The 14,439-nt window shown below is 47.8% G+C and overlaps 1 protein-coding gene across 1 annotated transcript; it reads right to left on the bottom strand.

Annotated features, from left to right (window-relative positions):
• Positions 1-9,642: 9,642 nt before the first annotated feature.
• On the bottom strand, positions 9,643-14,439 carry SPMIP5 (sperm microtubule inner protein 5). The gene is made up of 5 exons (XM_028121721.2): positions 14,385-14,439; positions 12,124-12,342; positions 10,530-10,716; positions 9,910-10,010; positions 9,643-9,788 (listed from the first exon to the last, which is right to left on the bottom strand). Exons 1-5 carry the CDS (start codon positions 14,437-14,439, stop codon positions 9,643-9,645), a joined length of 708 nt encoding a protein of 235 aa, XP_027977522.1.

The following is a 14,439-nucleotide window of genomic DNA, read 5'->3' as shown; positions in this document are numbered from 1 at the left end:
GGGAGGCAATGGTAAGTGAGTTGAAGGGCCTGGGGATCTCCTCACAGGGCCTGGACCCGGCTCCTACCTGGAAAGTTCTGCGGGTGCCGTAATCCAAGGGGCTGCCCGGAAGGATCGAGCCACCTGAACTCACACTAGGTTAAGGCCAGGTGGTTCAGCCAGGCCCAGGTTTCCCTCCCAAGCCAGATACGGGCCTGTATGGTCTTCTTCCCGAGGCCACTGAGCAGGCAGAGTCTGTGCCCAGGTCCTGGGGTTTTCGGTGCCACCCAGGCAGAGCAGTGGGGGCCTGTGTGGAACTCAGCTGGCCTGGCCTTCTGGCCACATGTGGCCTCCCACGCCCCCTGGCCAGCCTGCCCACTTGTTCCTGGGACCCCAGTGAGTGGAAGGCTGGTGACAGGTAGCAGGTGTTACTTTTGGGGCCTGAGGCATGGTGGCATGGGGTACAGGAGTCGGGCAGGAGTTGGGGTATTTACTGTTCAATTCTTAGAATCCAGAAACAGCTCTAGTTAGCAATTCTGGGACCGGCGTCGTGACAGAGCACTGCAGGTGATTCATCCCGAGATTCCAAGAATGAGAGCAGAAGGAGCTCTCCCTCCCCTCTCCAGGGATGCCTCGAATTTATAGCAGAACAGCAGTGCTCGGGCTCAGCACCCGGGGGGGCGTTTCTTTACTAGCCTTTTCTCTTTGTATTTTCGACATTCTTTTCTTGAAACCCTATCCAGCATTTAAAATCTTGCCCTAATGTGATGAAATAGGTCCATATCTGAGACCTATGAGGCTCCCTAGATCTTAATAAAGCTACAAATTCTAGAACAGAGGTTCTCAGCCCTGGCTGTATATCAGAATTGACCGGGTAGCTTTAAAAGAAACCCCACGTCCAGGCCACACCCTAGGGGAGCTAGAGGGTGGAGCCCAACACCAGTACCCTTAAAGCTCCCCTGGAGATGAACAGTCAGGGTTGAGAACTACTATGTATGTTCCCTTCTAAGGGTGCGCAAGGACACTTGCTAATCTTTTACCACTTCTCACCCTGTGATATTGGGCTGTTCAGGAGGGCAGAGGTGGCTTCGAATCCTGGTGTCCTGCCTTTCTACCCGAACTACCTGGGCTGGTTACTTCCTACCTCCAACCTCAGCGCTTCCCCGGGAATAACAGTAGCCCTCGGGTACAGGGTGGCTGGGACGATGAAACAAGATAAACCATGCAAAACCCTCAGTGCAGTGCCTGATGCGTGACAGACAGCCAATAAATGAAGCGGGGCAGACAGGCGGGCCTGAGTTATTCACAGAGACACCACGACCAAGATTAAAGACAAGTGCAGCCTCGGAAAAGGTATTTGAAGTGGACACAACAGAGAATTAGTATCCAGCATACCTAATAAAAAGGACAGCCTAATAGAAAAATGGACAAAGGGACGCGAGCAGGCAACGCACAAAGGAAGATCCGAATAATAAATATTTGAGTTACCAGGGCGCCTAGGTTGTTCAGTAGGTTGAGCGGTTGAGCGTTGGACTTAGTTTCGGCTTAGGTCATGATCTCAGGCTCCTGAGATTGAGCTCCACATGGCGTTCCATGCTCAGGGCAGAGTCTGCTTGTCCCTCTCCCTCCCCCTGCGCTCTCTCTCTTGAATAAATAAAATAAAATCTTTAAAAAATAAAAAAAAATTAAAAAAAATAAATGTTTGAGTTACCTTTGCCAGTAACGAGCAGAATATAAATGAAATTAACAACATGACATTTGTACCCATCAGACGTTTTTAGCAATAAAAAAGAAATGAAGGGTCCATATATAGCAATATGGGTAGATCCCCCAAATGTCCTGTTGGGGAGAAAAGCAAATGTTGGGAAGATACCATTTAGATAGAGAAATTACCATTTATGTACATTATTATTCCCCAAATACTGCTACCCACTGCATATGCACTACAAAATATCAAAACATGGGCATTCAGAATCCTTCCTTTTTTTTTTTTTAATTTATGAGAGAGAGCGGGAAAGCACGGGCAGGGGAAGAGGAAGAAGCAGGCTCCCCACTGAGCAGGGAGCTCGATGAGGGGCTCAATCCCAGGACACTGGGATCATGACCTGAGCCGAAGGCAGATGCTTAACCGACCGAGCCACCCAGGCGCCCCCCAGAATCCTTCCTTATCAGTAATGTCATTTATTTTTTGTTACAATAGGATGCAAAGCAACTATGACAAAAAGTTCGTCTTTGCTAATTCCACATGGTGGTCACAGAGGTGTTTGTCAATGCTATTTTTTATAGTTTTAATTTTGTATCCAATTTTAAAAGAAAAAGGAGAGAGAGGTTTACAATATTTTGGAGTTCAGAACCTGTGGCTGGTTCGGAGGGGTTGCTCCGGTGAGAGGTGACTGAGTGGTTTCTGGGACCCCAAGACGGTTCCATGTCTGTATTTGCATTCAAATCCTGATTTATCAGCCACTGTTCCCCGAGACACACAGCAAGAGCCTCCCTCCCTCCCTCCTGCATCTGTCACATCAAAACCCTCCATCTTCAGCCTCTGACAGTCTTGCCACTCGTCCCCAGTGTCATGCCCGTCATGCCTGGACCAAATGGCACTACCGAAGAGGACAAAACCCAGGACCTGGGCAACAGCCTGCCAGAGCCAGCAGAGACCACAGTTGGAAAGACAGCTTTATTTCTTAGCATTTACCTGCCCCCGGCACAAACCACGTAATTACTACAAAGATCTCACTGAATCAAGATTTAATGGTAAGAAAAATGCGATACAAAGCCCTCCATTAAGAACCAGGCGCCTTCATCTTGTCTTCTCAGCCTCCGTGGGGGAAAAATAATGAATACTTTACAAAGCTATTTTGTAACATGTTATGTTAAATGAACAACAAATTACTTTTTCTTTTACCAGCTTTTAATGCTAATAGTCCCATTTATTCCTGACCTTCAGATATATGAGCTATTTTAAATGACAACGTAAAGAGTTCTTGTTTGAAAACGCAAGCTACTTTAGACTGCATATTATTACTTCTAAGTATAGCGTACGGCAGCATCACGCACTGATATCTAACTGGTATATATTTCAGTTGACATTTATTGTTCTCCTGCATATGTGTCAAATTTCTTAATGATGACTCTGACAAAGGCATAGAGCTTCGTATATATAAATTACATTTGCTACCATATAATCAATGTTATCTATTTGTGACAAATCATGTTCAAAATAAAAATTGAATTGATCTGTCTGTTATTTTAATATTGTACCGCTCACAGCAAGCCTTTGATTGAATCTTAAACACTTTAATGTTCTATTTTTGTTTCAGGCAGATCAGAAATGGGGTTTGCACTATTCTCAAAGCTAAAACAATCTGTAAAACAACAAAATCAAATTTCAAAAAGCATCTTTGTTTTCCAGCCACAGGAGTAAATTTGGTGAAGCTATCATTACAGGGTACACAACTTAGCGACCAAAGCCTCACACGCACGTTTAATTTCTGTGCATCTATTTCATCTAAATTAGATTTTAACTGTAATGCAGGGTACGAAAAGCCTCTGCCAGGCCTTTGTCTCTACCTTTTCTGTTGACCCATTGCAGGCTTCCTCCCAGCTAATCTGAGCTCCACATTACCTCGCCCTGCTCCATTTTGGCAGTGGGTTTGGATGATGGTCTGTGTCCTGGGAGCACGGCGGTTCTGTTTCCCGGAGCCCCCAAAGGGGTCTCTCTTAAAAGGGCACCTGCTTGACCCAAATTACTTATGAGATGCATCACTTATGACTAGCTCCTGGCTAGCAACATCCCCTTGGGTTAACTCGTTGTTTAGGGCAGGGGGTGGCAAATGGGGGCCGGTGGGCCACCTGTGTTTTTAAGGCCCTCCAGCAAAGAAGAATTTCTTCTGTGAATTCTTACACATTTTAAAATGTTTTTTTACGAAAATCAAAAGGAGAATACTATTCTGTGACGTGTGAAAATTATATGAACTTAACATTTCAATGCCTATAAATAAAGTTTGATGGGAACTCAGCCACACTTGCTCATTTACATATTGTCTGAAGCTGCTTTCCTGCTAAGATGGCAGAACTGAGTATTTGCGACAGAGACCAGATGGCCCAGAAGCCTAAAAAATTGACTATCTGGCCCTTTAGAGAGAAAGTCTTCAAACCTTGTTTTAGAAGGAAGGGCCTTAGTAATTTACGTCTTTATTAAAAGGGTTGTCACCTTCAGGGCGGGAGGCTGAGGGAGCGTTCAAATAAAAAGCTGCGTTCGCAACAATCAATTTCATAGAAAGCTTTATAGACGCATTGGCTGAAAGGTCCTCAAAATGTTAGATAAAAGAAGTTAGATAAAATGAGGGGAAAAAGGACAACCAAGGAAATAAAACAACCCCAACCTTCACCAAACCACAGATGTGATCAATGTGTACACAAATTATAAAATAAGTCCAAAATGCCCTTAGACAAATGGGTTGAAAAATAAGCAATCACCAAAATTGTGTTGAGTTTAAGCAAATGGGAGTGGCTTTGGGTCAAATGGTATTAAGCCAGAGGTCTGTTAGCACCTGCCAGTCACCCAGACCCGGGAGCCGGGGTCTGAGATGATGGAAGAAGGCAGGGAGTGCCTCAGCCAGATCGAGAGGCCTGGGGAGAGTTGCCCTTGGTGTGACCTTCAGGAGAACACATACCAGAAACAAGGCCTAAAGGACCTTAGGGTTGGGTGTTCGGCCCCTTCAGGTCATGGGATGCCTGGTGCCCCTTCCTGATGGTACCCCTGGCTGGTCGGGGAAGGTGGGGTATATGCTCCCTCTCAGCCTTCAGAGAATCCAAATAAATCTGGTTTGAATCCAGGTATGAACACCGGCTTTTGTGGGGGACACATGAGCCTCCTTTGGGGGAGCCTATTGTTGGAAGACTGATGGTGGCTGGTGTACCCCATTCTCTCCCCGCCCCCCAAGGCCACCTCCATCAGCAGAGAAAGAGGCTTTCAGGGAGAAGGCAGGTGGGGACTCTGCCTGCTGGGTCTTCCCATCTAATGCTGGCTCACATTGTAGAGTGCTGATTCTGGGCTGGGCACCAGGGGAAACTCTGGGTATTTGTTGGGGGAGAAGTAATCTGCTTGAGGAACTCAGAGGGCCTTTGGGAAAAGAGCCAAGACCCTAGCTCTTGAAACTCTCGGGGTGGGAGAGAGAGTCTGATGAGCAAGGCCTAGAACAGGGCAGGGGATGAGGGCCTCCAGTCTCTGGCCTTAATCCAACCTCTCAACTTCTGCTTTTGGTGGTGGTGGTCCTTTCTAGAGCCTTCAGTTCAGGTAAGGGCAGCCTCTGAGTCTTGTGCCAGCAAAATGCCAGGCCATGCCCTTTGTGAGCATGATTTATTTAATCCTCTCAAATAACCTCACGACAAGGCATCATCATTGTATAACAGGAAACTGGGGCTCAGAGTGGGTGAGATTCTCACGCCAGATCACACAGCAGTCCCATGGCACAAACCAGTGTGAATTCCCCTGCAGCACCCAGCTCTCAACATCCTGAACTTCATCATACCAACTCTGTCGCATTTAGTGTACTTTTGGGTTTCTCATTAATCCTCTCATCTCTGACCTCAGACTGCCTGGGTTCAAGTTCTGGGTCTGCCATTTACTGGCTGTGTGACCCTGAGCAAAGTGCCTCAGTTGGTTCATCCATAAGACGAAAATGTTCGTAATAAAGAATACTAATTAAATAAGCTATTCCAGGTAAAGGACTTAGACCAGAGCCTGACATAAGCAAGCACATTAGCAACTGCTGCGGGTTTTATTATTGGTCAGTGATGCCTGATCTGCGTCGCTTCTGAGGTAGAATCCCCGGGAGAAACATACGTTGGTAAAGAGTACTTCATTAGTGGCCAGGGGCCCTGGGTGCTGGACCATTTTGTGTTAATGATTCACCGTGTGGGCTCAGAGACATAACGCCCCCATCCCCAACCCATGTCGGCAACATTCCTGGGTCCCTTTGCCCCAGTTAATTGACAATAACAATATTTCCTGAGCACGTGGGGGCCAGATTTACCTGCCTAATCTCTGTATTCTCATAACCAACTGGGCTCCCGAGTGAGCTGTTTTGTTATCTTCATTTTACAAAGTAGGAACTTGAGGCTCAGAGAGGTTAAGGAAAGCATCCAGAGTCACACAGCCAGAAAAAACACAGAGTTGAGATCTGAATTCAAGGAGTCTGCCTCCTGGCCACAGGCTTCACAGTTGTGCTGGAGCAAAGTTAAAGCTGTGACTGAGATCAGGTTTAGAGGCAGCCCGTCATGACTCTGTGGGCTGGGGAGTCTGGACAAGAAACCAGACAGCCCCTCCCAACAGCCTGCCCTCGGGGGATTCTCACACAGGAAGATAAAGAATTGACCACAAAAGAGCCCTTCAGTGCTAGGGAAGCCAAAGTATCCCTGACAAAAGGCCCCGTTGTCATAAGCAAATGCACAAACCCTCACCCTCAATTTGTTTCTTCACGTCTCCAGACCCAGGGACATTTGTCTTATCAGGTAATGGAATTGTTTTTAGTGGCAAGAATGAGCTCATTACGGATGCAGCTTGTGCTAATAATGATAATGTGCTCGGCAGCGAAACCACCTCTCTGCTTCCCCCGACAGACGGACGACGCTCCAGAAATTACAGGCTAGGGAGAAACAGAGAGGGTAAAGATTAAGGAAAAGAAATACAGTGGGGGACCGCTTCCACAAAAGGAGTTGCAGATTTGTACATTGAACTTTGTGATCTTAATCATGAAGTTGTAGAATTAGATACTATGAAACCATTTTTAATGGCGTTATTCAATTTTGTTACCTGTCACTGGGTTGTTGTTTTTTGCTTTTGTTTTAGAGTTCAAGCCAATTTTCAAAGGCGGTACCAACTGATTTAGTCGGTGACTTAAACACTGATGCGCAATAGGATCTCATGAACAAGATCGAGATGAGAGCACCTTGCAAGGAAGCATTTCCATCCTGGCCACCCCTTAATTTCACGGGCAAAGAGCTCAACAACCTTGAGTCCAGAGCAGTCATCTACAAATTCTGTGGGTTTGGGAAAGGCGGCCAGGCAGAAACGGCTTCCACCTCTCTCACTAACGAGGGGTCAGCAGAGCCGTGGCAGGCTGGACCACCTGTCCCCGGCGGCGGGGGACCCATCGATCTCCTGCTTTCCTTAAGGATGGAGGCGGGTGTGGGGCAGGGTGGGGGGAGTCATTCTCCCAGGGTCTTAACAAAGTTGGAAAAAATCTTAACTATATTCACTGAGGTTTGTCCCAGTCCTTTGAACAAGATGCCAGCTACCTTCTATTAAGACATGGCTTTTTTCCTGTAAACATATGATCTCAAGAAGATTAAAATACCTAAAATAAAGATTTTTTTAAGGTAACTTTTTTTTCGTGATTATGAAAACAATACCTGTGGGCTGTGGAAAATTGGAAAGCACTCAAGCAAGAAAATAAAAATAACTAATGATATACCATCATCCAAATAACCACGGGTAGCATTATGGGCTAGTGTCCTCTCCCCTCCCCGCTCTGTTTTAAAAAATGAAAAACAGAATCATAGTGTGTGTGTGTGGGTGGGTACACATGGGTTTGCTGTTATTGCACAGTTTTATGGCCTGTTTTTCATGTCCTATATTATAAATATTTGTCCATAACAGTTATTCTTCTATCACATTACTGTTTGGTAATAGGGATAGATTGTAATCCCAAGTCCTGTGGGGTTTGGGTTGCTGCTTTGTTTTGTATGACAATTCCCCTGTACACACATCCTTGGTTGTTTCCCTGGACAAGGAAACCTATCTGGGCCAGGGCCCCTCTGGCTGTCTGGTGAAATATGCAGGCCTCTTCTCACAATAACCGTTTTTATTTTATTTTTTTTAAAGATTTTTTTATTTATTTATTCGAGAGAGAATGAGAGAGAGCATGAGAGGGAAGAGGGTCAGAAGGGAAGCAGACTCCCCGCTGACCAGGGAGCCCGATGTGGGACTCGATCCCGGGACTCCAGGATCATGACCTGAGCTGAAGGCAGTCGCCTAACCAACAGAGCCACCCAGGCGCCCACAATAAACGTTTTTAAATGCAGAAAGCAAAATACACGACATTACAAGGGAAACTAATTATATTGAACTATGATCAAAGTATTAAATAGGACAATTTTATGAACTAATCATGTGTTTATACATAGATTGAAGAGCAATATGTTAGGGTGTAGATATGGTCGCGCTAATAACTACATAATTATAAAGTAGTGATCAACACTAACATTACGTTAAGCTGTATGTAACAAAAGTCATGGTCCGAACGGACCCGTGGCTTCTATTAGGCCAAGGTGACAGGTACGGACGGCTGTGGTCTGTTGCGTAAATGAAGGGAATACTAAATCACACTTGGAGGTTTGTAAAAACAAAGAGGTAACTCCTTTCTCATCAAAGTTCTTTATACTCATCGGAGTTAAAGATTTGACACCTGATTTTTCTGCCCAGGGAACCCCAGTGAAAATTCCCGCCCTGTGCAAGACTCCCAGGAGTCGAGGGCATTGTATCGTTTCGGCTCTGCCCGTTATTGAGCCTTTGGATGCCTGCACCGGTCTCTCAGCTCCGGGAGCTGCATTCGATGTCTTCTGAGGGCCAGTGGATGCAGAGCGAGGGCAGAGAGAGTGCCTGTTAGTGGCGACAAGTATTAGCCAGCGCTATGGGCCGAATTGTGTCCCCACAAAACGCCATGTTGAAGTCCTAAGCCCCAGTACCTCAGACTAGGACTTCTTTGGAAAGGGGCTCATTGCAGGTATAATGAGCTAAGTTTAGACACGCTCATCCTGGAAAAGGGTGGACCCTAATCCAGGGTGACTGGCATCCTTATAAGAAGACAGCCATGTGAAGACACAGAGACACAGAGGGGACGTCATGTGACCATAAAGACAGGGATTGTAGTTATGCACCAAGGAAGGCGGAGGATTGCCAGCAAGCCACCAGGAGCTGGAAAGAGGCAAGGACGGATTCTCCCTCAAGGAAGGATTACGTTTCTGAGGAAGCCTGGCCCTATTAACACCTTGAATTTGGATTTCTAGCTTCCAGAACACTCCTGTGTTCTAGCAATATACTTCTGTTGTCTTATGGCGTCCAGTTTGAGGTCCCGTTACAGCATTTGTACAGTGGAACAAATACGTCTCATGTGTGCCAGTTGGGGTCTCCTGAGGAGGGGGACTCTGAAACACCAGGGTGGGGTAGGCATGGCATCGTGCCAGTGTTGGGAACTGCCACGTCAGGACCCAAGATGGCCGACAGGGACCGCTGCTTAGAGGGCTGGGCTAGGGCTACCTAAGAGCCTGATCCAGGTGCACAACACTACCTCAAGGTAAGGAAGAGAGTGGCCTCACCCTGGCTCTTCTCAAGGTCAGCGCAACCTAGAAACCCGTCGCCTATAGAAACCTTCAGCATGCTGAGAAGTAGCCTCCTTATTCCCACACAGTGAAAGGTCTTTATCATTAATGACATGCTATTGCCAAACAGACAGGGTGCGGGTGGCCATCGAAAGGATTCTTAGGTTTTGAAATTTCCCTAGTGCCTGTTGGATGTCGGTGAGGGGCTGGTTCTCATGCAAGAAGGGTGAGCTTCTGAGTCCCCCTTTAAGTTCACCTCTCCCTGGGAGGCTGTCTGCATCAGCTTTCTGCATACTTTGCTGAGGACAGTGGCTCAAGATAAATCTTCCCGTTGCACGACATATTTGTCCTTTGGGCACAGCCACACGTCACTGGAGGTCTGGGGTCCTCTGTCAGGGGTCTTCCGTGGCCAAGACAGCTCCCACCTGGAAGAGAAACCATCCTGACCAGTTGCAGGCTGATGGCCCAGCTAAGCAGGGAGGCTACTGCAAACATTTCATCCCCTTTTTGAAAGTAGTGGGAAAGAAAGAAAGAGCACTCCCTTACCTGGGAGAGAAAAATCCGGATATCTGGGCAGCTGCCCTCCATACTGCAAAACTTCTGGAGAAGGGGCAGAAGGAGGTTGTGTGGACCCAACTCCATATATTCTAAAGGACAAAAGTCATAGGCTTACTCCTCTTTTTAATAATAAAGAGAAGAAATTTAATCTATGTAGGTCCTGTGTGAGCACAGCAGGTTACTTTCCAATCCTGACGATTTATCCTAAACTTAAAGGATTATCGTATCTCCATTTTGCAGAAGGGAAAACTGAGGCCAAAGAGCTGCCCTCTGCAGGGCCATACCATGCCCCTCCCTCAGTGCCCTCGGGCCTTAGGTTGCCGCCAGGACAGGTGGCCCTGTGGGTTTTTACTCCCGGCTTCTCCCTGCAAACCAGCAAAGACCACAAGCAGGGCTTCTGGAGAATGCTGGGTGAGGTGGGATGGGGAGTGGAGGGTGCCTGCTTACCGTGAAGGCCCTGCTATTACCAACAAGGCCCCTTCTGTACAACAAACCAGACAAAAAAAGCAGCCCTAGAGCTGGGATGGGGCATCTGCGAAGGCCCTGGCCCAGCATCTGCTCTGGCCCTGGTTCTTGTCACCTGCGGCTGCGCCCCACACCGGACTCACTCCTCAAATGGCTTCAGGTGTGCCCTCTTGGCCTGCTCCATGATGCCCAGGAAGTCCCTGTAGCAGTTTCTGGCCATGACAGCATACCGCGTGGCGCAGCCCAATTCGGTGACCCTGGCTCTCGGGAGGTAGCCAGCCCAGCCAGGGATCGGGGGCTCCTGGAAAGGTTTCTTTCTGTTTTTGCATTCTGTAAAAAGATACCATGCTCCCTGAGGGCTTTGAGAGGCCACACAGTGGGTGGTGCTCCCCAGGTAGCTGGCACCCCAACAGTTACCCCGGTGAACCCCTACGCCTCTAGAGGCCCTAAGAGCAGCTACCCCTGGTTGGTTGATTCTGTGTGCCAGGCACCTTGGTAGGGGCTTTACAAACACCCTCTGAGTTCCTGCTCTCATTCACTGTGAGGGGCTGACACCATTCTTGCCTCTGCCTTATGGAACAGGACACGGAGACCTTAAAGAGGTTAAGAGAGAGTCTTGGCCAAGGTCACATGACAAGGAAGTGGTAGGGCCAGGCTTCAAACCTGCGTCTGAGTCTCAAGTTTTTTCTCTTCAACAGATCCTGCTCCTCTCTCAGATTAATAAAAAAGCTTCACACATTGCTCTTTTACAGTCTACAGAAAAGAAGCAGGAGAAGCATCCAGGTCAGAAGAAAATACATCAGACTCAGCCCCAGGAATCTGCTTTCAGGTCATGAAATTGACCTGGCCCAATTTCCCACTGGTGAGATGAAAGATCCTGCCCGCCTGTCTCCTCCCGGTGCTGTCAGAACAGAATCGGGCCACTGAGTCCCAGAATCTCAGAGCTGGAAGGCACCGTGGGGAGCACCTAGTCCATCCTTCCCTGCATTGGATGAAGGAACTATAGCCCAGAGAGGAGAAGCAATGTGCCCTAGGTCACACAGCAAATAGTCACAGAGCTGGGCCAAATCTCAAACTCTTGGGCAGATGTTCTCTGTTATGGCTCGGAAAACTTTAAAGCCCAATAAACATGTGAGTCAGCCGCCCCAGACAACTATAGTAATAGTAATAAAGACAGTTCTGGAGTCCATTACTTTTCCTATAAGCCTTTAGACCTTAAAAAACAGTCCAGGGCAAACCATCATGGTGATTAGTCTTATAGAATCACATTGTCAGTTGTTTTTGTCATTGTTATTGTGGTGTTATTCAGTGCCTGCCAGAGCTGGGTTCCAGCTGAGGTCTGACCTCAGACAAGGACCCTGCCTCTGCAGACTCACTTCCCCCATCTCTAAAATGGGAATAGTATCGACCTCGTGAAATAATGGTGCCCAGCACAGAGAAAGCAACCCCAAAGTGTACATACTGAGACAGCAGGTGCGGTCTGAATGTTCGTGGCCACCTGCAGCGGGGAAGGGGGTCCCCGTTTGCAGCCCCCTCTGGCCTGACCAGGACCGTGTCCCTCTCCCCCAGGAGATGTTTCTTTCTCATCGTATGAAACCAAGCCTTTCCGCCTTGCACCACACCACCTGGGGATGTGGAAGTGGGTTGGAGTCCGTGCTCCCTGGGGCGGCTCAGGGGCTTGCCGGGCCCTGCACTTGGGCCCCAGGAGAAGGGGACTGGTTTCCGGGGTGCCGGTACCCAGACTCAGGGGGTGGTATTGCCGATAGTACTGGTAGAGCGCCCGCAGGACGGTCTCCTCGGAGCAGACGGGCTTCAGCCTCCGGGCAGTGGCCACCGAGCAGCGAAATTCCTCCATCTGGTTTTTATAGTGCTGTGTGCTCTTCTGGAAGATCTTCAGACAGTGGGCCATGTTGTCCTTGCTGGAGGCTTGCTGGCAGCTAAGGTAGGGCACGAAACCTGCAAGAGCCAACAAATTGCAGTCTTCAGAGAGGCCGTCGGAACCTACAGAAGCTCCCGAGAATCTCAGCCCACTCCTTGGCATTTCTTCCTTGGCCGACAACACTGCATTTTCCCAAAGGCCATTAATACAAGCAGGGCTGTTGTTTGCACTGCACTGGGCCCTCCCAAGGCCACAAAAAAAAAATGACCTTGGAGCTGGAGAGGGAAGGCCCATTTCAACAAAGACGATGACAGTAATATTCTTTGATAGCAAAGCCCCTGATGTCAGTCTGAACAGCAAATGGGGAAAGCATTTAATGGGCCAAAATGATAGTCTGAGGAGTAATTGAAATTATTCATCTTTTTAGAGAGAAAGCTTATTTTCCTTGACACTTCCCAAATGCAATTTGGGATCTTTTTTTGTCGGACCATCAGGAAATTGCGGGCTTATTAAAAGCTGAGACCTATTACACAAAAAAAGGTAAATTCATTATCTCTGGGGCCGACCCCCTAGAACAATTTTTTTACCACTTCCCACAAAATAACATATAATCATTACAATTAGTATGGGTAAAACACAAGTATTTATTTAAACTGGAAGCTGAATCCCAGGGCCTACACTATCGTCACAATAAAACTATTTTTTGAAAGAACAAAATGAAGAAAAACTGGTTAAGAACTTGGTTTTCAAGGGCTAAATAAATAAATAAATACCTCTCGCACATTACTGAAGCCCATCATTGTGCCTGTGTCCCTGTGACCTTACCCGGAAATGGGGTCTTTGCACACGTCATTAAGGATCTGGGAATGAGATTATCCTTGACTGGGGATGGGACCTAAATCCAACCGTCTCTGCCTTGGCCCACTGTCTACATCTGGCTGGCTGGCTGGGCCAGGACAGGCACTTTTGATTTTTAGGACACTTGTTGAAAGCACTCCATTATAAGAGAAGGGAGAGGGCGATCTGAGAAAGAGACACAGAGGTGCAGGGCAGAAGGCCACGTGAAGAGCCATACGAAGACGGGCAGAGATTGGAGCCATGCGGCCACAAGCCACGAAACAGCTGGGGCCACGAGAAACTGGAAGAGGCAAGGAAGGACCCTCCTCTAGAGCCTTTGGAGAGAGCATGGCCCTAGCAACACCTGGGTTTCCGACGGCTTGCCTCCAGAACTGTGAGAGAATAAACATCTGTTGTTTTAAAGAGCAGCCCTAAGAAACTAATACACCCATTTAATAGACATTTTTACTTAGCACAGAAAGTAAGTAGCTCTTACTATCACATACATCGAGGCCGAGTGGGGACTGAAACCTCGGTTTGGTAAGAACTCAAAGCCTGTTCTCTTAACCAGCCGGTAGGACCAGGGGTGAGGCTGGGCAACCTTGGAATATTCCCCGTGCATCTCCTCTCCTAAGGACACCTTATGTGAGAGCTGGGGGCCCATGAGGACCACCTGGTTTCTCACAGAGATGTGACTCAGTAAGTTCTCAGTAGCCCAAAAGCCCGAGAAGGAGAACCTTTAGGTAGGGTGACCAACTGTCCCTGTTTGCCAAGAACTTAGGGGTTTCCTGGGACTGAGGACTTTCCAGACAAACCGGGGCACTTGAGCACTCTTCCTCTAGGGGACCCAGGAAGGAATGGGACCCTAAGAACAGCCCTCGTGCAAGACTTGAGAAAGCTCAACTTGGGAAAAAGGACAGGGCCTCGGCTTATTCATTGTGTCTATCCCTTATCTTGGCCCCGAAACACTGAATACATATTAAGTGCTTCCTGCATACCAGGCCATGTCCTGCAAGATCTGGCCTAAGTTATATCTCTCTCCACTTGTCAGAACTCAGTTATATCTCTCCATTCATCAGAACTCAATTATATCTCTCCATTCATCAGAACTCAGTTATCAGCCATCTTCAGCAAGGGAGGCTTTAACAAGTGTATTAAAAAGCTAAAGTGCCCATACTGGCCCAGGCAGTCAGAAAGACAGGGACAGTGGACCAAGGTAGGGACAGTGACCAGGACCATGGTTCTCCTGCCAAGCACATCCGCAGGGCAACACACCACTTACCACTGTAGCCTGGTGCGATTGGCAGATGTCTCATGAAGGTCTCGGAAGACTCCAT

The sequence above is a fragment of the Eumetopias jubatus genome, unplaced genomic scaffold (assembly GCF_037043125.1).
Source record: "Eumetopias jubatus isolate StellerSeaLion01/CBP00866 unplaced genomic scaffold, mEumJub1_p1.0 scaffold_17, whole genome shotgun sequence".
Lineage (NCBI taxonomy): Eukaryota > Metazoa > Chordata > Mammalia > Carnivora > Otariidae > Eumetopias > Eumetopias jubatus.
The sequence above is the reverse complement of the archived record's forward strand: the minus strand, read 5'-3'. Positions and strand labels throughout refer to the sequence as shown.

Bases quoted from the DNA above. Each gene is read 5' to 3' on its own strand.
- SPMIP5 (XM_028121721.2), bottom strand. From the start codon at position 14,439: ATGGAGTCTTCCGAGACCTTCATGAGACATCTGCCAATCGCACCAGGC. The intron at 12,343-14,384 runs GTAAGTGGTGTG...TGGCTCTTGCAG, and splicing joins AATCGCACCAGGCTACAGTG to GTTTCGTGCCCTACCTTAGC. The intron at 9,789-9,909 runs GTAAGGGAGTGC...TTTCTCTTCCAG, and splicing joins TCCGGATTTTTCTCTCCCAG to GTGGGAGCTGTCTTGGCCAC.